The 26,513-nt window shown below is 38.7% G+C and overlaps 1 protein-coding gene across 2 annotated transcripts in view; it reads left to right on the top strand.

Annotated features, from left to right (window-relative positions):
• CERS6 (ceramide synthase 6) overlaps positions 1-26,513 on the top strand; it is a 318,430-nt gene that overhangs the window by 244,505 nt on the left and 47,412 nt on the right. For both annotated transcript variants that reach the window (XM_059167114.1, XM_059167115.1), the window contains exons 7-8: positions 15,510-15,638; positions 18,140-18,246. In XM_059167114.1, the coding sequence (XP_059023097.1) occupies positions 15,510-15,638; positions 18,140-18,246 (236 nt within the window). The remainder of the gene's footprint in view (positions 1-15,509; positions 15,639-18,139; positions 18,247-26,513) is intronic.

The raw sequence follows: 26,513 nt of genomic DNA, 5'->3' as shown, positions 1-26,513 counted from the left end.
CGGCCTCTGACTGCCACCATTCCACTCTCTGTCTCTGTGTACCTCATATAAGTGGAATCGTACCGTATTTGTCATTTTGTGGCTGGCTTATCTCACTTAGCATAATATCGTTGGGATCATCTCTGCTGTAGCCTATGTCAGAATGTTCTCCCTTTATAAGGCTGAGTAATATGCATTTTGTTTTCTTTTGTGAAGCACTTTTTTCCAGGTAGCTACAGAAAAAACTTGCATTTAAAAAAAAGGAGGGTTGAATATCTTCCCATTTTGTAGCTGGGAAAATTGATATATAGTGAGTCTATGTAAATTTTTCAGGGTTGTGCTGTGTGGGAATGAATTAGAGCCCTAATTTACCCAGCGAGTTTCTGTGATTTGCTCTGAGATTAGACATGTAAGCAATTCTTGTATTGCCTTGCCTTGCCTTGCTCCTGACATTAGAGGTAGTAACCCTTTTGCAGCTCTTTGCCATTTTTAGTGGTTTCTCTTTTGCTTACTGAGAATTAGCTGTGCCATCTAGAGTCAAATAGATTAATAAAAGCAAGACTATAACTGTACTCGGCTCCTAATCCCAGTGAGACATTACATACTGAAAGTCACCAAACCCCTTCTGTTTGCTTGAATTTTCTCAACGTGCATTTAACATGTATTTTCAGTGAGCTAAGAGGACTCATAAAGTCTTCATTTTTTGAAGTCAAGTGACCGTTAGCTAATAGCTGTCATAAGGGGATCATTTTCTAGGGTTGAAGTGTATCATGTTGTGTGGTTTAAATATATCTTGCCTCTGTGTGGAAACCACCTATGTATAAGAAGAGTGATTTTACAGTGAAATTCGTGGAACTGATCTCAGGCTGGTACATATTTTCAGTGTTTCACAATGACATCTCTGTTTTTTTCTTAGTAAACACCAATAGCCTGTTTTAGACACGTGTCCCCTCTCCCTTCTTCAGCTGGTCAGAGTACCTTTGGACATTCCTGGTGCAGTTGGTTTCTTCTTCCTTGCATAGAGTGGGAAGTTACTCAGCACAGGTTTTATTTTTTTTTCTATTTTATTTTATTTTATTTCTTTTCAGTGTTCCCAAATTCGTTGTTTATGCACCACACCCAGTGCTCCATGCAATATGTACCCTCCATAATACCCACCACCAAGCTCACCTAACCCTCTACCAAAACCCTGTTTGTTTCTGAGTCCGCAGTCTCTCATGGTTTGTCTCTGTCTCCCCCTCCTATTTCCCCCAACTCCCTTCTCTCCAACTCCCAATGTCCTCCGTGTTATTCCTTATGCTCCACAAGTAAGTGAAACCATATGATAATTGACTCTCTCTGCTTGGCTTATTTCACTCAGCATAATCTCTTCTAGTTCTGTCCATGTTGATACACAAGTTGGGTATTCGTCCTTTCTGATGGAGGCATAATACTCCATAGTGTATATGGACCACATCTTCCTTATCCATTCATCCTTTGAAGGGCATCTTGGTTCTTTCCACAGTTTGGTGACTGTGGCCATTGCTGCTGTGAACATTGGGGTACAGATGGCCCTTCTTTTCACTACATCTGTATCTTTTGGGGTAGATACAAATTGCAGGGTCATAGAGAAGCTCTATTTTTAATTTCTTAAGGAATCTCCACACTGTTTTCCAAATCAGCACAGGTTTTCACAAGGAAGGCCTTTTTCCCCATTGCCATCTCTCCTTAGTGAATCGCAGCTCTCGTGTTTCTCCTTTGCATCTTGCTGACTGTCACTGCAGGTTCTTACTGTTCATCTCCATCGCGCTGATGCCTGGAGGATCTGCTGTGCCGTCCATCAGTGAGGATTAGTCCAATATCCTGGCTGCCAGATACATTCCCTATCTTGTATTATCCCTACCAACTATTAACTGAACCCTATAACAACAGCCTGCCTCCTCACTATAAAATAGAGAGGTTCGAAGACATCCATCAACGACTCAGGATGGAGGGCTTTTCACAGGGTTTGAATAGAAAGTTGTAAAGAATGTTTCTTTGGTTTCCCTCTTAAATGACAAGGAACTTGAATGGCCATTTCAAATAGGGGCCAGAATTTATAAATGTTGAATCTGAAGGCATGCCTCAGACTGTTAAAAATCAATAACTGAAGTGAGGTTTAGAAATCATTTTTTGTGACTTAATGAGTCCATAAGTCTTTTAAAGTAGCTTTTATATTGATAAATGCTTTTTCCCTAGAAGTATCCTAGTATTGCCAATCTTTTTTTTTTTTTTTTTTTCTTAGTTTCTCTGTTTCCAAATGCCTCTCTCTTGATCCTTTCCAGGGTTGGTACTTATTTGGTGAGTGATGAGACATATTATTATTAACCTTTCCAGAGGGAAAGGACGGGCCCAGATGTAGTCATTTGGTATAATGGACTTATAATTTAGATGTTCTATTATGTGCTACCATGATATTTTGAGAATTTTATCTTACTTACCTTTTTCTTCTTTCTTCCCTCCATTTCTTCCCTTTCTTCCTGTTTTCCTTCCTTTCTTCTGTGAACCCAAAATTATTAAGGTATCTTATTAAAACAACAGGTGTACTCTCAGTATTCAGCAATACTGGAAACATCTTTTATATCCCAAGGTTTAATTTTTATTAAAAATCTGTTCTTTAGCACCTGTTCGCAATGAGTGTTTCTCGTGCACATCTAAATTTTCCAAGAGAAACTAATAAATGTGGTGGAGCTCGGAACAGTTTGCTCATGTCTAAGCCCTCTGTCCCTTTTAACTAAGCTGCTGTTTGGCTCGAAAACCTGGGCTCTTGGCCAATAAACACTGCTCGTGTTCAGAGTCCTTGTAGGAAACCATCCGTGGCCAAGTTCCAGGGCCCAGCTGGTTAAGTCAGCTGGTTGCTTCTTTGGTCTTTAACCTGAGAGAAAAACTACATCCTGTAGAAGATTCCTAACAGAGAAAGGTATGATGGTTAAGTTCAGCAAGAAACTTATTGACGGGCTTGGTTTTGCTCTCTGGTAACTTTTGCAGGGAGTAACTGAACCGTTGCTACAAGTAGGGGCTTGCCTGGCTCCAGATCTTTACTGCTTCAGTTAGTTTTAAGGTGAAAGAAAATACATGCAATAATCTTCCTTATAAGGAAGCAGGATGGCGTGGAATTATATGAAGTAATATCCATGAAAACTGATATAATGCTTGATGAATAGAGCTTAGGACATTAACTAGCACATAATGGCCAAAATTTGGTTGAATCAACACATAGCCCTAAACCCAGCCAACAAACAAAAACCCCCAAAGCTATTTTTGGTTAATTAAAATTAGCAAAAATAATTAGAAAGAAGAATTAACTTAAGGTTGACAACCTTTTACTTTGCCTAGTAAGGAGATTTTAAAAACGCCTGCTACTTATCACCCTCAATTCATAAAGGAAGGGAAATTTTAACATTTTAAAGGAGAAAGGACACCTCGTAATAAAGGACAGTTCTTTAAATTTATCTTTATGAAAATGTTATTATTTTTCTCAGTTCTAGGCCGGGGAACAATTATGGGCATTTTGGCTTAGAAGTTAAAGACTTGGGCTCTGAAGTCCATCTGCCTGCTCAGCACCCTTCCTAATATGGAATTACCTTGAGCATGTTACTTTACTTCTCTGTGCTTTGGTTTCCTGATCCAAAGAATGAGATTCATGTAATCTAATTCATGGGGGTTTTGTGAGCATAAATAAATAATACATACTCTTTGAACAGTGCCTGGCATATAGTAAATGCTCATTTGATTCACCAAATATTAACCCCTCTCTACCCCCAGGTACTTGTAGGATTGTACTTCTCAGCCTTGCCCCCTTTTACGGTTAGATGGGGCCAGGTGACTGGTACGCTGGGAGCAGAATTGACTTGAGTCACTTTGAGGTATTTAATCAGTAGTGAGACCTTCTAGTGTCTCTTTTCCCCTGTAGTATTGTGATGGGTAACATCTGAGATGGGGGCTGCTGCATTGGCCTGGGTCCCTGAGTGACTGCGGTGAGCAAAGTACCAGCACTCGCCCCACCCCCTGCCCAAGGTAACATGCAGTGTATAAGAAACAAGCTTTTGTTTTAAACCACTGAGGTTTTAAAGGCTTTGTTTTTGACCTGGAATTTTGTTTATCCTGACTAGTGCAGCTATTGCTAATAATATGTCTAATTATCATTTCCTTGAATGATTTGGGAAATCATATTTCTAGATCAGCAGTTCTCAAAGTGTAGTCTGTGGACCCATGGAGGTCTGCAAGGTGAAAACTGTTTCCATAATAATACTAAAATGACATTTGCCTTCCTGACTGTGTTGAAAGTATACTCGTAGTCCAGAAGTAAGAGTGGGCAAAGTTGCAGGCAGCATCCCTAAACGGTACTAGTAGCCGTATTCTTCACTGCTACATGCTTAGGAAGAGACAATGTCAGTTAAGAAGTTTTCCAGGAGAAATTGGAAGGGGAGGTGAACCATGAGAGACTATGGACTCTGAAAAACAATCTGAAGGGTTTGAAGTGGCGGGGGGCGGTGGGAGGTTGGGGTACCAGGTGGTGGGTATTATAGAGGGCACGGATTGCATGGAGCACTGGGTGTGGTGAAAAAATAATGAATACTGTTATGCTGAACATAAATAAAATATAAATTAAAATAAATAAATAAAGAAGGTTCTCGGTGAAGCATTGAAAGTGTTAATTTTATTTACTCTCTATTCGTGAGTATACACTTAAAAATATCTTGTGTGATAAAATGGGAAGTAGGCGTAAAGAACTTTGGCTGCCTGACATTGTCCAATAGTGTCTTGAGAAAAATCACGTGCACTTAGTGCTTTGTGTTGTGAGCTGAATAAGCTGCTCCTTTTCTCCTGTAAATCTCATTTTTACTCAGCAGAATGACTGACAAATTGTGGTTATTCCAACTTGTATATTTGATAGTCATTTTTTTTGAAAATGCACAAAGTAACTTTGCCAAACTGTTTCAAGAAGAAAATTGACGTTATTTGTTGTCAGTGATAAAACTCAAGCTGTCATCAGGGAAATACAAATAAAAACCACAGTGAGATTCCACTTCACACCAGTCAGAATGCCTGAAATTAACCAGTCAGAAAACAACAGATGTTGGTGAGGATGTGGATAAAGGGGAACCCTCCTATACTGTTAGTGGGAATGCAAGCTGGTGCAGCCACTCTGGAAAACAGTATGTAGGTTCCTCAAAAAGTTGAAAATAGAGCTACCCTATGACCCAGCAATTGCACTACTGGGTATTTACCCTAAAGATACAAATGTAGTGATCCGAAGGGCCACATGCACCCAATAGCCAAACTATGGAAAGAGCCTAGATGTCCATCAACAGATGAATGGATAAAGAAGATGTGGTGTATACACACACTCATGCACACACACGCACACACACATAGGAAAATTATGCAGACTTCAAATATGTAATCGTGCCATTTGCAACAATGTGGATGGAACTAGAGGGTATTATGCTAAGCAAAATAAATCCATCAGAAAAAGACAATTATCACATGACCTTACTGATAGGAGGAATTTGAGAAACAAGACAGAATCATAGGGGAAGGGAGGACAAATGAAACAAGAGGAAACCAGAGAGGAAGACAAACCATAAGAGACTCCTAATCCCAGGAAACAAACTGAGGGTTGCTGGAGTGGAGGGGGGTGGGAGGGATGGGGTGAGTGGGTTATGGACATTGGGGAGGGTGTGTGCTATGGTGAGCACTGTGAATTGTGTAAGACAGATGAATCAGAGACCTGTACCCCTGAAACAAATAATATATTATATACATACATATATGTGTATATATGCATATATATACATACATTATATGTTAATGCAAAAAAAAAAAAAAAAACCCTCAAGCCTTCAAGCAAAAATTAGATTTTTGGAAGACCCCTGTCCACCAGTGAGATCTTGATAATATCCCAATCCTTAAAGACTTACCTGATGAGTTTGGTAGGGATGTTGATAAAAGTGGTTTTTAAAAATATTAACTCGGTGAACCAGTATTTTCCAGGTGACTAATGCATGATGCAACAAAGTCATACATGAGTAAAATATCCATTCAAAGGTCAAGGCAAACCAAAGGAATTAAATGTAAAAGAATATGAAAAGGGTATTGGTATGGTTTTAGATTCTACATTGTACTTAACCTTTAAGAATATCCCACTTGTCAAATTCGCATACAATATCAAAGAAAAATATTCATAACTATGTGAAAAGACTGTCAAGATACTTCTCCCTTTTCCAACTGTTTGGTGCTAGATTTTCCTTATATACTTCAACTAGATAGAATAACTTAGGGCAATAATTTGAATGTATCAGCTGTTGAAAAGAATCCAGCTCTCCTGTCGTAAGCCAGACATCAAAGAGATTTGCAATAATCTCTTTGCCACTGCCACTGTCCTCACCATTTTTTTTTTTAATTTTGGAAAATATGTTATTTTTCAGGAAAATATTTATGTTCATTAACATGTAAGAGATTTTACTTAAATTAATAAATGTTTTTCAAATTTCTCAGTTTTAATGTCTAATGTGACAAAGGCTAAAGAGATATATAGCTCACATCAACAAACACTTTTTGATGTCCTCAGTGATTTTTGAAAATATAAAAGTGTTCTGAGACCAAAACCTCCAAGAACTGCTGGTGTAGATTACTTAAGTATTTTCTAGAGCAAGGACTTCAAGGACCCCAGCTGGTATTAGTGTGTCCTTTCTTAGTTTGAAAAGCTAGGAATGCCTGGGTGTTTTAGTTCATTAAGTGTCTGCCTTCCATTCAGGTCATGATCCCAGGGTCGTGGGATCGAGTCCTGCATCCAGCTCCCTGCTCCACAGAGAGCCTGCTTCTCCCTCTCCCTCTGCCTGCTACTCTCCTGGCTTGTACTCTCTCTCTCTCTGGCAAACGAGTAAATAAAATCTTTAAAAAAAAGCTCAAATCATGCCACAGGACACCCGGGATCCCAAGAAGGGTGGAACGCGACCTGGTATTGTCTCTCCATGTCACCTTGGAGCTGCTCCTTGGAGACACAGTTGGGCAGGCCCCTTGATGTCTCCTTCACACTCCTGTGTGTGTGACTGGAGTAGCACCACCTTGCCGTCCAAGTTCTGAGGCACATATCCCAGACTCTCAGGCTTTACGCCTGTCCTTTCTCACTATTGTGTCTTCACATGAGAAGAAGGGAAGAAGAGGCGGCTGATTTTATAAGCTAACCACCTGTGATCAGAACATTGCAACTCACTGCTCTGTGCAGGCTGGAGAGAGAACAATGGGACACTGTCGCCTGGAAAAGGAGTATGCTTTATGGGGCAATTATACAGGTTTTTATTCAAAGGCTGCCTTAACTAGTGGCTTCCTCCGGCACTCAGACTCCCCGGGTGACTTGCCAGGGAAGGGCTCTTAAACCTATTTCGCTGTCACATCCCAACACCCAGGCACTGGGCAGTCGTGGGGCTTGGCAGTGGTGTGCAGGGGGCGACAGCCAGGAGCCTCTTCTTCTTGTGTGGCGCATAGGGCCACAGCATTGCTGCACTGCAGGGAGACCCACACCCCAGGATCTACGCCGTGCTGCTGATCTATGGTTCTGGGTCTTTAGGTCCAGGGCCTCTGGAGTCCCTCGTTCTCCCAGGAGGTGCCATTGGCACTTGGAAGGTTCCACTTTCATGGGGGAGGTTCAATCATTCAGCTTCCTCTGAGGAGTTGTTCTCAAGTCATCCTTGATGTCTTGGGAGAACACCCACTGGGGTCTTGGGAAAACACCCACTCCGGTTTATCATAGCTCTAACTCTCTCCCCATCTCCAAAATTCCCTCTGTTTCTACCCGCATAAATACCAATAGACCGACTCCCCACATCCATAATTTTGGCCTCCTAAGGAGGGGCGCCCTTTCCACTCACAGCTAACTCTGTATCTTTGCTCTTGGTTCCCTTCTCTTCCTGCCTTTTGGGTATGGACTGTGTTCCATTTGTTAGTCTCTCACTTCTGTGTGTTTTCAGAAGTGTCCTTTCTCTAGGACTCCCTTCCTCACAGTCCTCATTTCTCACATCTGTTTCTGAGCAGCCGTCTGCCACATCGTTAGAGATGGGCTGTGGAGTCACATGCAACCCAATACAGGTCTGGCTCTAGCCTGTTCTTTTGTGTGACTTTGGAAGAATTACACTGCATCTCTGTGCCTTGGTTTCATTATAAAATGCAGTTCTAATAGTACTTACTTTAGGTGACTAAATCACAGTGTCAGACAAAGCCTTTGGAGCTTGAGAATTAATGGGCCTTATTGGAAGGTAGATGGGAGTTCACCAGGTAGTCCAAATGGAGTGGGTCTTGGAGAAGAGAAGAGATACACCAGGGTTCCAGCTACAAAACAAACAAACAATAACAACAACTACAACAACAAAGAACCTGCATGGCCAGAGCTTGCATGGGGGCAGGAAGAAGCTTGACAGGTGAATTCTGCTGGCAGAGTTCTGGCTATTTGTGAATTAGAGTGGGGAGCTCCAACAGCTGAAGGGACTAGGAGTTATATGACAAGAGATAAGGCCAGTGGGAATAGTAAGCGTTCCTCTGAACCCCTTCTGACAACTGATAGCATTACCCTGACTTGGCTGACCTGAAGAAGACATTTTTCATCTTCATCTAAAGCACAAAATTGAGTCCTTGATTGCCATTGTCATTTTGTGTATCAAGGGCTTTGCAGTAAAGAGGAAGGTGATGACTTTTGAGTCCTGGGATGTTTCCGATTTTACTCGAGCACAGTCTGCCCCCTACTGATCATTCTGGATGTTTTCAACATGAATGGGTTTACTTGATACCATTGCTTTTGTCCTCAGGGATACTGAAAGGGAGAGAGAATAAAGTTTGAAACCTGTGCATCAAGTATATTTAAAATCTCTCAGAAGTGACCCTCCTAGCATTAAAAGCTGTACAAGTTAGTGTGAGTGGGCAAGTATAATTTAAACGGAGCCCAGAAGGTTATATAAAAGGCCTCTAACTCCAAGTACTTGGGATGTGGCAAGAACTACCAGTGATGAAAATTTCTGAAGACCCAAAGTTCAGTGAGAAAAAAACCATATGTATACAATTAAGAAAAATATCTATGTCACTTGAAAGCATGGTGTATTTGGAGAGTGTTCTTTTGACGGGGAAAGGAAAATCAAGTGTGGAGGAGGACTCCAGAGAGTTGCAAATTAATGTTCTGCTCTCTGGCCAGGCACCCTGGAAAGGAATTAGTGGCACTATCTTACTATTTTCTGTTGTAGAAATAAAATTTTATTGTATCCTTTCCATAGTAATAAAATCAATTAAAGATTAAATATTAACTAAATAATTCATAGGAGACAAGATTATGAGTTCTTGATCTTGAAATGCTATCATAAATGTTACACAGGAGAAAGATTGGGTAAACACTGCTTATGAGGCGGTTCTTTATTTCACTTTATGTATGTTCCCAGAAGCTATAAAGTAATAGTACGTCTAGCAGTAGGGAAAGTAATAATGCCTGCGGACAGACAGCTTTTGCTTTAAAAACTGGTGAAAAAATTTCTTGATTTTCAAATTTTCTTGAAGTTGTAGTTGTGATTTTTCATGAGAATTTTAATAGCTGTCTGCCAAAACTTTTTTTTATAGTTTATCTGAATTTTAAGAGTAATATCTTATTGATTACTTACTAATTATTGAGAGTAATATCTTACTGAACAGCTATGAAAATTAAATCTCTTATAAACCTTTATCTGAAGAAAATTTGATGAAGTTGAACATGACACTATGCAGTTGTCACATCTCTGATAACATGACTTAAGTTTCCCAAAATATGTCCTTAGATGGGCTCTAAGGTCAGGGCCATCAGACTTTTCTGTGAAGGGCAGGTAGTAAATATCTTAAACTTGCAGATCACACAGTCTCTGTTGCAAGCACTCAACTGTAGGAAGAACACTGCGATAGACATTAGCTAAACAAATGAATGTGACAGTGTTCTAATAAAACTTTATTTACAAAAATAAATGGAGAACCAGATTTGGCTTGGGGGTCATATTGTGCCATTCTCTGCTCTAAACTAGAGTGGCCTAGATGTATGTATCTGCTGAATAGTTAGGATGTCAGATTTGAGATCGGCTAGTAGAGGTATTTAAATCATATCTGTACATATATTTCGAACATTTTGATAGTAGCAATAGTAAGTTTGGACGTCTTTAATCAATTTCTTAGCACGCAGCTTGTTTTTAGAATGCTGTCCATATGCGACAGTTCTCTTCCATAAAGACCTCAGTCCGTATATGTTTAGTTCAAAGGTAGAAAAATCTAGTCTGTTGGGGAAAAAGTGTTGAAATAAATGTGACTATAGATTTAGTGTAAATGAAGTTTTATTCATAGATTGAAATTTAGAGAAGGGATAGCTGAATAATATCTGTCAGAACTACTCCATTTTATAATTGAACAAATATTTCTCAAATCAATCACACTTTTTTATCCCTTCCTACGTTTTCCTATGAATATTTACCCTAACATACATAGGCTGTCCATGAGAATGACAGTGAATTCAAGTCACAGTTTTTGAAGAGCCTTGTTACTTGAAATACCTTTTTTTTTTTTAATGGCACATTTAACCAGTTCTCTTTATAGTACACCAATATTCGAGGCCAGCTAAAAATAAAATAGCCAAATCAATTGAGGAAGACTGCAGATACCCAAAAGTTGACATTTTTAAATACCTTCTGTGAACTTTTCACGCCATGCATGAGTAAGAGAAAGGTATAATTTTCCTCAAATTACCTAATATGGGGCAAATCAGAATCAACTGATTTCTGTAAATCATCATGAATATACTTTTACTTCAGTCATCATCTCAAGACCAAGATGGTTTTTCAGTCTCTTGTTTTTTAGTTCTTTAAAAGGCAGAGATAGAGATACATATATAGAGATATATATATGTATATACACACATATGGATATATATTTATGTGTTTTTATTTTTATTTTTATATTCATGCTATTTATTAATCAGGACTTAAGCTATAGCCACAGGTTGAGAACCTATTTTTCATATTCCCTCAAAGGAAAATGTACCTGTGGTTTTTCTTGCCATATGTAAGTTGTGTCTGAGATCCTCCTGTCTCCATCTGTGCATTTGGGCTGTGGTGGAGATGAGCCTACATGGCCGCTGTCCCCTGCACATTGCCAGCACATTGCCACTTCTTGCACAACTTGCTTCTCCCCAGCTTTCTGAGTTTTACCCTCAAGCTGCAAAATCCCAAGTGAAGAGATAGGAAGACAGTGTTATTGATCTCTATGAAAATAACATGTTATTCTATAAAAAGTCACACAACTTTCTAGGTACCTTGAAGGTTCAAATAAACTATTTAAAACAAAGTAAAACAAAACAAATAGACCTGAGAGATGTGAACTGTTGTTGTAGTTGCCATACAGTGAAATCATTTTTAAATTACAGTGTTGCTGGGTTGCCTGGGTGGCTCAGTCAGTTAAGCACCCAACTCTTGATTTGGCTCGGGTCATATCTCAAGAGTTTTGAGATCAAGCCCATGTCAGTTTCCGTGCTAAGCAGCGAGCCTGCTTAACATTCTCTCTCCTCTCTCTTAGACTCTCCCTCTCTGTTCTCTCTCTCTTTCAAAAAAAATTTTTTTTATGGTGTTGTCTGTCCATTCCCTTAGAGAATTTGAAAATTTGTTAAATGGGCAACCTGGTGATAATTACCTCATTTCTAATCAGGTAATTTTCTATTATAAGTTTATCATATTAATTTTATTTGTTAAATTCAGGAAAGGTAATCCATGTCATTTGCATCTGAGAAGGAAGTCTTTTCTTTGCCTTGTACTTTAGAAATATTTCATATATATTTTTTTTAAATCTCACATGTCTTCTCTTTATTAAGTTTTTCATTGTGTTATATTAGTCACCATACAGTACACCATTAGTTTTTGATGTAGTGTTCCATGATTCATTGTTTTTGTATAACACCCAGTGTCTCATGCAATCCATGCCCTCCTTAATACCCATCACCAGATTCACCCATCCCCTTGCCCCCCTCCCCTCTAAAACCCTCGGTTTGTTTCCCATAGTGTAGAGTGTCTCATGGTTCGTCTCCCTCACTAATCCCCCCTGTTTCATTTTTCCCTTCCTTCTCCTAATGTCCTCCATGCTATTCCTTATGCTCCACAAATAAATGAAACCATATGATAATTGACTTTCTCTGCTTCACTTATTTCACTCAGCATAATCTTCTCCAGTTCCATCCATGTTGATGTAAATGGTGGGTATTCATCCTTCTGATGCCTGAGTAATATTCCATTATATATATGGACCACATCTTCTTTATCCATTTGTCTATAGAAGGGCATCTCGGCTCTTTCCACAGTTTGGCTATTGGGGGCATTGCTGCTCTGAACATTGGGGTGCATATGCCCTTTCTTTTTACTACATCTATATCTTTGGCGTAAATGCCCAGTAGTGTAATTGCTGAGTCGTAGAGTAGCTCTATTTTTAATTTTTTGAGGAACCTCCACACTGTTTTCCAAAGTGGCTATATCAACTTCCATTCCCACCAACAGTGTAAGAGGGTTCCCCTTTCTCCATAACCTCTCCAACATTTGTTGTTTCTTGCGTTGTCAATTTTTGCCATTCTAACAGGTGTAATGTGGTATCTCAATGTGGTTTTGATTTGAATTTCGCTGATGGCTAATGATGATGAACATTTTTCATGCATCTGCTAGCTGTGTATGTCTTCTTTGGAGAAGTGCCTGTTTTTGTCTTCTGCCCATTTATTGGCTTGATTATTTGTTTTTTAGGTGTTGAGTTTGAGAAGTTCTTTATAGATCTTAGATATCAGCCCTTTATCTACAGTGTCATTTGCAAATATCTTCTCCCATTCTGTGGTTTGCCTCTTTGTTTTGTTGACTGTTTCCTTTGCTGTGCAGAAGCTTTTGACCTTGATGAAGTCACAGAAGTTCATTTTCATTTTTGTTTCCCTTGCCTTTGGAGACGAGTCTTGAATGAAGTTGATGAGGCTGTTATTCCCCTCTAGGATTTTGATGGATTCCTGTCTCACACTGAGGTCTTTCATCCATTTAAAGTTTATCTTTGTGTATGGTGTAGGAGAATGACTCTTTACTACCCATCTACATCTAAATCAGCTATCACTTAAAATCTTGGTCTTGTTTCTTTTTTTAGAAGGTTCACAAGTGTTTTGCTTTATTTGTTGCTAAGATTATTTCCAAAAGAAACCATATGAAATTATGAGTACTTTATCCAGCAAATAGAAATTTAGAGAACAAGTTCCTTATTGTTTTCAGTGGGTTTTTTCCCCCCTAATGAGAAGTGAGTTAATTTTGCTTTCATAAAAACCTGTACATCATGATGAATTTCTGGTGCCTCCTAGAGATAGAGCATTATTTCCAAGAGTCTTTGCATCCCAATCATTGCAAAGAGAGTTCCATCATACAGAACACAGACTTATGTTTTAATGAGGGTAATCCTTCTGGCCTTTTACCACTAATATTTTATTTTGCGAGAAATTCCCATGGAGAACTGAAGTAAGGATGCCATTTCTCATTCTGACATTTGGCAATGGAGTCCAAGTAGCTGGAATTTTACATGCATCCAGGAATTTCTGTTGTGAAACCTACACAGAACAGACTAAGAGGGTATTCTAGGTTCTCTAAATGCCATTTAATATGTAATAAGAAAAAAACAGTATTATCTTAACAGATTCTGGTATGAAAATTGGATGGCTCTTCCTTGAATCCTTTCATTTCAGACTCATTCTAATTGACTTTGAGTCAAGACTACATCTGATTTCTTTTTTCCATCTCTAATAATTGATATAAGGACAGCCACTGGAATGGGAGCTGAGATCAGGGTCCTTATTAGGCAGCAAACATAGAAGGAGCCCTTGATGGTGACTGTGAAGATGTCCAGAAACAATATGGCAGAACAGCAGAAGGTGGGGGACACCAGTGAAACTGGTGATCAGACTGGTCTGTTTTGAATAAGGTCTTTGGAATCAGTCCTCAGTTTGAGTGCCAAGAAGAAATCACAATATTTCTACTTAATTGCTACCACCAAAAATGCAGGAGAACATTTTCAACCTAGGATGCTAAGGTTCCTGCAGCTAAGCCCGTGCCTACCTACACTCCAGTCATTTTCAGCAATAGCAAACCTGAGGATCAGTCATTTTCAGCAATAACAAACCTGAGGATGGGAGTTGTTACCCTGCCTTGATAGGGTCCAAGTTGACAATTTATTTAAAAATGTTATTTAGATCAAATTCAGTGCCTACTTAAAGGTATCAAGGTAAGGAGATACAACACATAAAATAATGATTGTATGGCTTTTATTGAAGGTGTTTATATATATATATATATATATATATATATATATATAAATATGTACATGCACACACACACATACACATACACATACATACATACACACATATTTGTTCTCTTTCTTAGTTTCATAATATGCTTTTCATTTGGCTAATTTATTTGTCTTTAATGATTAGCCTTATTTTTCAATGGCTTCGAGTAGATCACCATTAGGGCCGATGTTGGCATTTAAATTCCAAAGAAGTTCAAGTATACTCTGGAAGAAATAGATTTACAAATAAGAGCAAAGGAGCACGTGGGTGGCTCAGTCAGTTAAGCATCCAACTCTTCATTTTGGCTCAAGTCATGACCTCAGGGTCGTGAGCTCCACACAAGCCTGTGTGTGGAGCTCTGAGCTCAGTGGAGAGTCTGCTTGAGATTCTCTCTCTCCCTCTGCTGCTCTCTCCACTCATGTGTGCATGCTCTCTCTCTCTCTCAAGTAAATAAATAAATTTTTTAAAATAAATAAGGGTAAGAATATTAGTAAATGAGAGACTGTATTTCTAAGCAACAGAAATTCCACATCATAACAAACCATGTCCAGATGGCCAGTAGATGAATCAGTGTCAGAGAAAGATGATCTTTTCACATGGGCTGACCAGCAGCTCCACATGAAATAAAGGTGGTGCATTTATCATTACTTTTGCCAGTTTCTTTTTCTAATGGCTACGGGTTCAAATTTAGGGCTTGCTTGTGTAGGATTCATCAGAAAAGCCCCATATTAGGGTTCTTATTTTCCCTTCCCAATGAGCATTCCAGGAGAAGGATGCAGAATCCTCAGTCACAGTAGTTGGAGAAGTAGTTCTGTTGGACCTTTGGTGCTGCCCTAAAGATTTTCCTAAAGTAGAGATCCAACTAATATCTTTCTTTGTTTGAAACTCTGAGGCAATTTCTCCCATAGCTTCAAATTCTCTGGTTTATATACAAAACACCCTTTATGATCTGCCCTTAATCCTGGTGTATATCACATTCTTCATAGTCACTGGTCCCCTTTGTGTCTCTGCCACTCTATAGTGAGCTCCCAGAGGGTAGGAAATGCATCTTGTTCATTTTAGTATCTCCATTAAGAACTTGGGAAATACTTGTTGAATAACAGAAGAGATGAATGGAAATATTGCCGTCCTCTAAGATCTAACATGGCTGTGTTTTTCCTTCCCTAAGGACTTTGGCATTATGTTCCTGCATCACCTTGTAGCTATTTTCTTGATTTCCTTTTCGTATGTCAACAATATGGCCCGAGTAGGGACCCTGGTCCTCTGTCTTCACGATTCAGCTGATGCTCTTCTAGAGGTAAATCTTTCCTTTCATCTTTAAGAGTTCAAAATCTAGTATTCAGGAAATCATCAAGACCATCAGTTCTTCTATGTTATTGTAGATGGCCCTGGGGGGAAGATAGTATGTGACTGATTTGAAACTGCAAAGTGTTTGTTTGTAAGTTAAATGGGTAAAAGTGAGACTTTAGTCCATACATTTTTATACAAAGAATGTTCATCATCTTAGTATTCTTTAATTGAATAATGAAAACCTTTACTATCTAACACTTAAGAAATGAATGTTTTAGAATTGGAAAATCATTACTTGAATAAGTTTTGTTTCTGGTATTATAAGTTTCACACTGATATATCTGGGAAGTACATATAACTGAATTTAGTGAGTAATGGTAGTTGTACATCCTGATGAAATTAATTAGTCATAGTTTTTATTGCCAATATACGTATTATCCTAGTATGTTTATAGTGAAAATTATATTTGAATTCTAAAGTAAATATAAAAACTGTGTCCTCTGCATGTATAAAGAAAAAGTCTTTTTACTTTATCCTAAGACATGTATGTAACTGGTGAAAGATAAACTTACCAGAGTAGGAATTTCATGTAGAAGTGGGTCTTAGAATCTGTATTCTGAGTTTTTATTCTTGTTGGCCCACACCATTCTGCCCCTTGAAGTATCTACTGTCACTGTGAATGTAGAGGCACTCTCAAATAATGATGTATTATTCAGTACAAGCAGAAATTCCACATGATACAATTGAATCTACTATAAAGATGATTAATCAAGATTTGAAATATACACAGCACTTCCTTAAGAACTCTGTTCCTTATAAGGCTATGAAATAGAAAAATAGTCCTAACAGGCTATGTCAGATGATAGTATGGTGTTACAATTTTTAAGTGGTTCTAGCTAAACTCTATTTAGCATATTTTTTTAAAGGAGAAATATAGTTTTGTAAGGGCAGTCTCCTGCAAACCAGTTATCATTTGGTTAAATCCTAAATATACTTGAAAGTGGAGATTTATACAGCAATATGCAGTTTTGAAATCAACCCTGTACTGTCTACCAACTTTAATGCATATGGAAATGGCTGGTTGAATCTTTGTCTATCACTTTTATCCAGAAAGGAAAAACAATCCAGAAATGCAAGCCATGTGGCTTAAAGACAAATATTCTTTATCACAATGATTTTCTTTACATTATACAGTAATGCTTGAGAATATCCAAATAATGAGATATGTCAGCTATCAACTATTTGAAGTGGGATCTATGACCTAGGGATTTTAGAAAAATTACATGTTTGATGCTTTTTTATTGAATACTGTTGAATGAACATAACAGAAAAATGGTTTACCTAGGCAGAAGGAGGCAGAAGATGCTTTTCTTCTTTCCTACTATAATTCATGGTATCACACCCAAAGTACTCATGAAATTAAAAGTTCACAATCCTGGCTTCTTCTCAGTTAATAAGTATTTTTTTTTTTTTTTAAGAATCCATTTCTCTCACCACTCTGTGTTTTACTTAAAGCTACAGAATTTTAGCTTCTATGGATACTGTCAACAGTCCTTTCAAGTTTGACTCAGCTAATTTAACTTTCTGAGAAGTAGAAGATAATGTTATAAATTCAGCAAGACATCTTCAATTTCTAACCCTATGTGTGGGTGCATGTGAATTCTGTGTGAAAATGTAAAAAGAGGTGATCAAGCAAAATTGTGTTTTCTGTGTCACCTATTGTTACATAGCATCATCTACTTAAAAATGTGTAGATGGTAGGGAAAGGGAGGTAATCTCTTCCCTAATTTATAATATTAAAAGTGGTCACTTAAATTACTATCATAAATTATTAGAGTAATTCTCACAGACACTTGGAACATTAGTGACTTTCATCTAGAAAACGACCCATTAATGGAACTTCGAAAATTATACCTAAATGGATTCATTGAAATAACATGATCTTGACATGTTCTATATTTCTAAATTTATGAGAATAAGCCAAGAAACTGTCTCCCAAGAATATTCCTTATGCCTGTTTAAGGAAAACCTTTCATTCTAAGTAGAAAAGAGAAAACAATGCAGAAAGGCTCCATATATTTTGTATAAAGCTTGTGGCCTTAGCGTTTGGGACTCATTAGACTTTTAAAGGATTTCCTAGCACTTTGTATTTGACCTGTTAGGCCGCATTCCTGTGTTGGTGTCTTTGCCTTGCTGATATCCTCCATAATGCAGGAATTTTCTTATTTTTCTGTTTTCCTGAGATCAACCATATAATTGAATTTTTCAGGTTGCTGAACGTTTTATTAAATCTGTGACAGTCCGTAGTTTTACTTATAGCTAATGTTGCTTTTCACTGAACTTATGGGTAATTTATAAATACTGATGCATGATGCATGACATTTCAAAGGAGCAGGCAATTTTATGCATCTGGTAAGTTCTATCTTATAGGAGACTCATGCATATTGAAAGAAACTTTTCATTTACCAGTTTAACTACATTAATATATCCCATTCCTTCCTTTCATAGGCTGCCAAAATGGCAAATTATGCCAAGTTTCAGAAAATTTGTGATCTTCTGTTTGTTATGTTTGCCATGGTTTTTATCACCACACGACTGGGTATATTTCCGCTCTGGTGAGTATGCCAATCTTCTTTTCCGGCAGAGCCGCCCCTTCTTTTGCTTTTGAATTTCATTCCAAATATTTAGTGAGCAGCTTAAAGAAAGGGGGGGAAGGACTCAAGAAATGGCTTTGGTTTCTTCTTCCAGAAATATTGTATCCTTTCCTCATCTTTTCTACAGGATAGTGAGAGAAAGGTGTGCCTTACAGGAGTTCTGAGACTGCAGAAAGCTGTCCGCCATTCTGGGGTGCAGTCTAGAGTATGAATCAGAAACTCTTAGCCATGAAAGTTTGCATAAATAAAGGAAACACCGTGTTGCAACCAGTTACATAGCAGGGATCCTCCTGTACCAGGGGTTTACAAAGCCTCGTCCCTAGACAGGTAGCAGCAGCATCACCAAAGAGCTTGTTACCAGAGGAACTTCCTGGTAACAGACCTACTGAATCGCAAACTTTGAATTTGGGTCCCGGCAGTCTGTGTTTTGATAAGCCTTCTGGTGGTTCTGCTCCACATTGAAGTTTGAATACCATGTCCTGTGTAATTCTCTTCCTCAGCTGTATTGATAGCTAAAACAGAGGGAAGGTATAACCTGAAACTAACCCCTGAAATTCCCTTTGGCCTTGTAACGTCTGGATGTCTTTTGTTTTGTTGAGTGCTAAAGAAATAACGTGACTGATTTTGGTAGAATTTGACAGTCCTTTTTATAGAAAATAGGTCCAGTGTCATTAATCTTTTTTTTCTGGAAGGCTCTTACTTGAACTAGAAAAGAAATGAGCCCTCTGTATCGCTTAAAGTCTACCAGTGATGGCAGATTTTTTCCCCCGATTTTAAGAAATTGATTTGAATGGGAAATTAAAGCAATGGAAATTGGGAAAAGCTGAGAGATGAAGGGAGGCAATAATAACTTTCCCCAGTAGAAGAGTAACCATAATAAAGTTGGGATTCTTAAATGAATATGTCTATCACTGGAATGCATAAACAAATTACTAACACACACACACACACACACACCCCTTCTGTCTGAGACTCTCAGCCCTGTTTTAGACACTTACTATGAAAATCATTTCAAGAAACAACACTGTGTGTTAGCAACAAGAATTGTTTTATATGCTTGTAGGTAGGAAACACATGTAATTTTGTGTATAATGTATCTGTAATTTTTCAGGATTGAGTGTCTTTCAACATTATTAAAACAGAACTTAGTAGTAAGAATTTAAATAGATATAACGCAAACAAAGTCCAAGACATATTTCTCCAGAGAATAATAGAGTTTTTCTTACCTAGGGTTTTTGAGAACCTGAGTTTTAAAGAAATAAGCATCACTCTCAAGTACTTTGATTTGTGTACTTCCCTTAAAGGGTAGGATTAAAATTAGATGCACCCCCTCTCCCCTCTAGCTAATGTGTAAAAAAGCTCTTTAGGTTTACACAGCAATGAGTTGCCTGGAACATAGACTGCAGAATATAGAAATTATGCAATGCTACTAATAAGATAACTTGTAGGTATGTCCTGTGATGATGCCAGAAACCAGCCACTTAGAAAAATCCTTATAACCAAATACAAAGCAAGAACTTACATTGCAAATGTTGTAGGACTTCTACTACCATGCCCCTGCATGAGGCCAAGTTTTTTAAGAGGCAACTTGCAGAGAGAAATATTTTATTGTTTGTAATACAATAAATAATTTATATACTTGATCCCATTGTAGTGGTACACGAAATGAATGAAATCCTTTTCAGTGTGTTAAGGAAGATGCATTGGTGCCTGGATGTCCTTTGTTTCCAATTCCTAGAGCAGAATGGGTATTGTCGGTGTTTAAAATTATAGTGTGAATGGGGCACCTGGGTGGCTCAGTGGGTTGAGCCTCTGCCTTTAGCTCCGGTCATGATCTCAGGATCCTGGGATCGAGTCCCACATCAGGCTGTCTGCTCAGCAGGGAGCCTGCTTCCCCCTCTCCCTCTGCTGCTCCCCCTACTTGTGCTCTCTCCTTCTCTCACTCTCTGTCAAATAAATTCTAAAAAAAAAAAAAAAAAAAAAAAAAATTATAGTGTGAATGACAATAGCAAGTAGTGTTGTAGTGTTTTACATGTTTTCCTTAATACTGTGAAATTATTTTTTTAAATTCCTTTTAGATTAGGAAATCCTAGAGTTGGGAGGGACTACAAGGGACTACAGGGTACCAGCTTCAGACTCTCCTCTCAACCCCTCTGCCCCAGATAGGAATTCTGTCATTTTCCCTAGTCCAGGAGTATTGCTTCAGAGGTTAAGGGAGAAATCGTTTTCTTTCTTCCTTCCTTTCTTTCTTTCTTTCTGGGGCAAAATTTCTGGTGCAAAATTTTGGTTTATTAAAGCATGGGGGCAGGATCAGTGTACAGAAAGAACTGTTGTGAGAAATGATTTCCTAAACAGAAACTTGGGTCTTTTTAACTTGTAAACTAAAGGTCCTTAATCTGTTTAGAAACCCCTGAAACAGTATAAAAAGCATGTTTGTGTGTGTGTATTTTTTTCCTGTAGGGGAGGGTGCATGGCTTTAGGAGATTTCTCAAGGATATCTCTGGCTCCTTCCCCTCCTCCAAAAAGTGGCTTTGGGGAACAGACTAAGTGTACCCTGCCACTTCAAATTGAAAACTCTTAAGAACGTGAAGGTCTCTAACGTATCATCTGTAGGCTTTCTTTTCATCAGAAAGCATCCTTAATCCCTTCAATTATTCCTGCCTGTTGTTTGCTCTCCTTTGTTCCTGAGAATTCCTCTTCATGGTGTTCCAAATGTGGATTGCCTGGTACAAAATATAAGAGAACTATAAACAAGTCTTATTTAGAATGCATTTCTTTCTTTTTTTTTTTTTTTTAAGATTTTATTTATTTGCCAGAGAGAGAGAGCACACACAGGGGGAGTTGCAGGCAGAGGGAGAAGCAGACTTCCCACTGAGCAGGGGACCACCACCTCCCGCCCCACCGCCTGAGCAGGGGACCACCACCTCCCGCCCCACCGCCCAGTTCAAGGCTTGATTCCAAGACCCTGGGATCATGACCTGAGCCAGAGGCAGACAACTGACTGAGCCACCCAAGCACCTCTAGAACTGCATTTCTTTAATGCAGCTTGTCATCGCCTTAGCCATAAGCTACTTTGACATTGTACTGTCGGTGATCTGATACACATCTGAGCTCCTGCCAGACTAGATCTCCCTCATCCTAAATTTATCTCATGTTTGTTTCTATTATGATTTATTCATACACCATTATATAGACTGCATGTATTCATAATGTTGTTTTCAAATATTTTAGCCCAGTTAGGGTCTTCTGAACTACATCCTGTGCCATACTTATGCCTCCCCCTTCCTGCTATGTAAGCAGATGCTTTTCATCCTTCTCCCAACTCACTGAAGGGAAAAGTTAACCCAGAGGAACTCCTGATACACTACTGCAGAATCTCTTTGGGTTGGCTTCAGTCTCTCAACCACCAGTCTGTCGTTAGGATTTTACTTGTTACTGTCTCATAACTGCCCTGTCTTCATGCCTGCTTTCTTTCCTCACATCCCCACATTTTTAAAGGTGTAATCAAAGAGGTCATCAAAGGCAGAAGCAGGGGAGAAAAGATTCTGAGGTCCACTGGCATGACTTGATTTTAAGAGACATTTATTGGCTTCTGGGTCTTCATTTCTGGGCACCCACCCCCATCTGATTATCAACAACAGTGAGCTTATCGCCCAAAATTTCCAGTCTTTGCCTTTTCTGTATTGTTTAGGTGTCGACTTTTACCTTCAATATACCACCCTTTTTAAAATGTATTTAGTGAATATGCATTAGGTACTTACTGTGTCACCAGTAAGGGGCCGGGTCCTGAGAATTCAGTTCAACACAGGTCCTGCCTTGGGACACTTTGCAGTTGAACCCTGATAGGTTTATAATTCTGGTTTATAATTTTCTGGTTTATAATCTGGGGGGTGGCTAGAGATTACAAATTATTTTCTGAACGTTTTCTGGAGGTAAATAAGATGACTGGATCGTCAGTGTTAAATAGCTAAGTGGAGCGTACTAAGGAGCTTTGTCAGCTAAATAAGCATTATCCTACATGGAGGTTGTGTATGTGAAACAATCAGTGGCTACTAGAGGGAAGGTGCTAGAGGTCTATTGGACTTCAGTTCTAACAAGCATTTTATAAACTTCTTTCTCCTTCGAGTACTTGTGCTTCAGGTGAAAGAGGAAACAAAATTATTCTCTCTGTCCTCTGTTTAGTTTTCAGTCCATTCACTTTGGAATCTCCAGCAATATCTTCCAGGTTCCTTCTGCCTATACTTGTGTTCCCACATGAACCACCAGAATTTTTGTAATTTGTGGGTTTAATAACACTTGGCTCATTCTCTACAATGTCTTCAGTTCATGTCTCACCAAGACAGCATCCCCCATGATTAGCCTGTTTTATTTAACTCAGTGTACTTAAAATAATATCATTTTAACATGTAATCAATATTAAAAATTACTGATATTTGCATTCTTTTCTTGCACACCAAATCTTTGAAATTGGTATGTGTTTCATGTTTCTGCATCTACTCAGAAGTCTATGTATTTTAGCCTTTATGTTGTGGTTGGACAGTCAGTGATAAAATTCATTTTTGAGGTTAAACCCATCGTCGTAAGCTGTTATCATTTTCATTGATCTGCATCTGTCTTTCCTCAACTCCATTTCTTTGTAATCCCTGAAATTCTTAACAATATCCCCTATTTTATAAAGCTATGGTTTCAACTGGCACAGAGTAGATAATGCCCAGTATCATTGTACCACGCATCACAATGCATTTCCCACAGTGGGGAATACTCAATATTTGTTGGGTGCATTAAGTACTCTTTCCTCCTAAACAATCTCACATCTGTTTTCTTTTTTCTTTTTTTTTTTTTTTTTTAAGATTTATTTATTTATTTATTTGACAGAGAGAGAGATCACAAGGCAGAGAGGCAGGCAGAGAGAGAGAGGAGGAAGCAGGCTCCCCGCTGAGCAGAGAGCCTGATGCTGGACTCAATCCCAGGACCCTGAGATCATGACCTGAGCCGAAGGCAGTGGCTTAACCCACTGAGCCACCCAGGCGCCCTCACATCTGTTTTTCTTAGTTCAGCATTTTAAATATTCTTAGTTGAGCATTTCTTAGTGGAGCATATGTAGTAGATAGGGGCGTTTTCCTACCATATTACACAGAGAAAATCTGTTCATTTAGTCAATGATTTACCGCATTTCTCTGGACTCTCTTTTCCTGACATCAATTCAATTCAGCAAGTACTAAGTTCTTCCTCCAGTACGATACTATCTTCTTTAAGGATTAGACTGTAAAGCTGTTGATGAGATACATTTTTGGTAGTTACATAAAAAAGTAATTTCAAAATGATTGCCTCTATCCTTCTGGCCCAGCCAAGACACCATATCGTAAGCTTCATCATCCCCAAACTCATACATTAGAATATGAAAACAAAAAAGGAAAATCTACTAAGATCCTGATAGTGAAGGAAGTATCATGGTGCAGTCAGGAGAAAAACTCTTACTTCGGGTCATGGTCCCCCTCCCTGTGTGTCTGAAGACCAGGGGTTTAATTTTTTTACATCTATGTCCCCACCAGGAAGGTAAGAATAATAGTAATTGTTCTACCTACCTTACCGGGAAACGTTAAGAATCAAACGAAATACTGCTTTAGTTCTATAACTACAAAGTACTTTGTAAATATTAAGGATTTTTAAAAATCTATTATTAAAAATGGAAATCCCCTTGGGGCACCTGGATGGCCCGGTCAGTTATGTGCCTCCATTCAGCTCAGGTCACGATCCCGGGGATCAAGTCCCTGTTGGGCTCCTTGCTCATCCAGGAGCCTACTTCTCCCTCTGCCCGCTGCTAACCCCGCTTGTGCTCTCTCCCTAACTCTTGCTACAACAAATAAATAAATGACTAAAATCTTGAAAAGAGAAAGGGAAATTCCTATTATGGCCAAGTAGCTAGAAATTTTTATTACATTTTATAGCCTCCAACTAGTCTAGATTAAGGATCCATAATTGTAGAACCTTTTGAGATAAAATTTTAAAATGCTGTCTCCAGTTACGAGATTCAGAATATGTTATTTCAGTCACTTCTGTTTAAAGTTCTCAGTGAACATGTAATACCAGATATGCACCAGGTTGCCTTATTCCCTCAAATTTCAAGTGACAATACTGATCCTGAGCCACCAGAAGTGACCATTATTATTTGTAGAATCTCACAGGATTTCATAAAATGCAAAATGTCAGGCTAGTTCTTTCCTACGAGTCCCAGATTGATAGATCATTTTCCAGTGATGAATGGGCATACCACTATTGCCAGAACCTCTTTCTTATGGTCTAATAATGACTTTCCACTTCTCCATTCATGTCCCACCAAATGCTAACCCCTTGGCTACAGGAAGGCGAGAGTCAAATACGTACCTTCAGTAGTCTGCTGTTATTCAGACAGAAGTGTGTAACATGGTGGTTTTCTGTGCATCTCTGTCCTGCAAGGTAGAATTATTTGCTGTTTTGTATTCTCTGAAAGTTTCTGCAGTTAAAAACAACCCCCCCAAAAAAAGTTACAGAAGAGCCTAGATCATTCTTTTACCATTTTCCATAATAAGATTTGAAATTCACCCAGATGGTAGGGGAATATCATCATCTTCTCTAATTTAGTGTTCAAGACATACTTTACCAAAGTAGTGTGGCTTATATGCTTTTCTGAATATCTGATAAGATTAGTCTCAGAGTTCACAAATTTGGAGAAGCTGGGTTTTTGTTTTCATTTTTCTAAAATCCATTGACAGATTTTTCTTTGACATTTTCCTTGCTGCTGGTCTGTGTTAAATATATTTAAAGGTTATTAGGTATTTGGGTATGTTTTTAATGCATGCAATTGACATCAATTAATACCTTCCTGAGGTTGGGTAGAGATGGATGAAAACAATGTGTTTAAAATGTTTTGCCTCTTTTCATGTGAACATAATAATTTTCATATAATTTCAAGATTAAAAGGTTAGACCAGGAGTCAAAAAACTATGGCCTGTAGGTCAAATCAGCCTCATTCCCTGTTTTTCTAAATTAAGTTTGATTGGAGCACAAACTTGCTCATCTATTACATATTGTGTTTGGCTATTTTCTGCTACTATGACTTATAGTTGGGACAGAGTATATAGCCTGCTAATCCTAAAATATTTACCAGCTGTTTCTTCACAGAAAACGTTTGCCAACTCCTGAACCAGGCCATTAAGAATTAGTCTGATAAGTTATTTTTAAAAAAAAAAAAAAAGGGCAGTGGAGGAGAGTGATGTGTTTGTTACATGTATTCAGCCTTTCGATGTTCTCTAGAAGTATTGTCTACCTTAGGCAAAAAACATGCAGGTATTCTTAATCTTGTATGTGAGGTGGGCAGATTATGCTCCCAATTAAGTAAGCTTTTTCCTTTGGTGACTTGAATCAACAGCAACAAAAAATGCAGTATCCTAGTAATGCTTTCGGCATAGAATTAGTGTCTTAGGCATTTTTTCCTCCTTTCCGATCACTGCAGAGAACGCTTTGCTAGGAGAAAGAGAGAAAAAGACAGATTGTTTGGGGCACCTGGGTGGTGCAGTCAGTTAAGCATCCAACTCTTGGTTTTGGCTTAGGTCCTGATCTCAGGGTCATGTGATTGCCCCATGTCAGGCTCTCTGCTCAGCACGGAGTGGGCTTGTGATTTTCTCTCCCTCTCCCTCTGTGCCTCATGTTCATGTTCATGTTCTGTCTCTGGGATCTTAAATAATATATAACGGTTATTCAAAGTATCATAAAATTCGGTATAGCCATTTCATCTGTTTTAATCTGAGTATTGTAAGTGAAGTCTAATGCCAAGGTCAGAGATTTGCAAATTCTATATTTGATCAAGAATCTCACTGATTTGAGAGTGATGCTTGGTGGAAAATCCTGTAACAGATGAAGAACCTGTATCAGCTCTTTCGTTCTCTTATGTTATGATAAGGTGCAGCTGTGGACCAGGCTGGTTCTCTCTTCCAGCACTCACCCTCACCTCCCTATTGTGGTCCCCAGATCTCTCCTGCCTACTGGACACTCTGTCCGTGTTAAGTCCTTTTCCAAGAGCTCAGCTCTAGACCTCCTTGTCCCTTCCCATTGCCCACTTCTCAGTCTAGACCTGTGTCTGCGTCATCCCAGAAACCCTTCCTGCAGAATCCTGGTATACAGAGCTCTGTGCCACTGTTGGGGGAGGCCATCCTGGCCATGTCCTTTCATTCTCAGAACTTGTCAGTACC

Source organism: Mustela lutreola, chromosome 3, assembly GCF_030435805.1.
Source record: "Mustela lutreola isolate mMusLut2 chromosome 3, mMusLut2.pri, whole genome shotgun sequence".
NCBI lineage: Eukaryota > Metazoa > Chordata > Mammalia > Carnivora > Mustelidae > Mustela > Mustela lutreola.
Note: the sequence above shows the minus strand (reverse complement) of the source record. Positions and strands in the feature narration are given on the sequence as shown.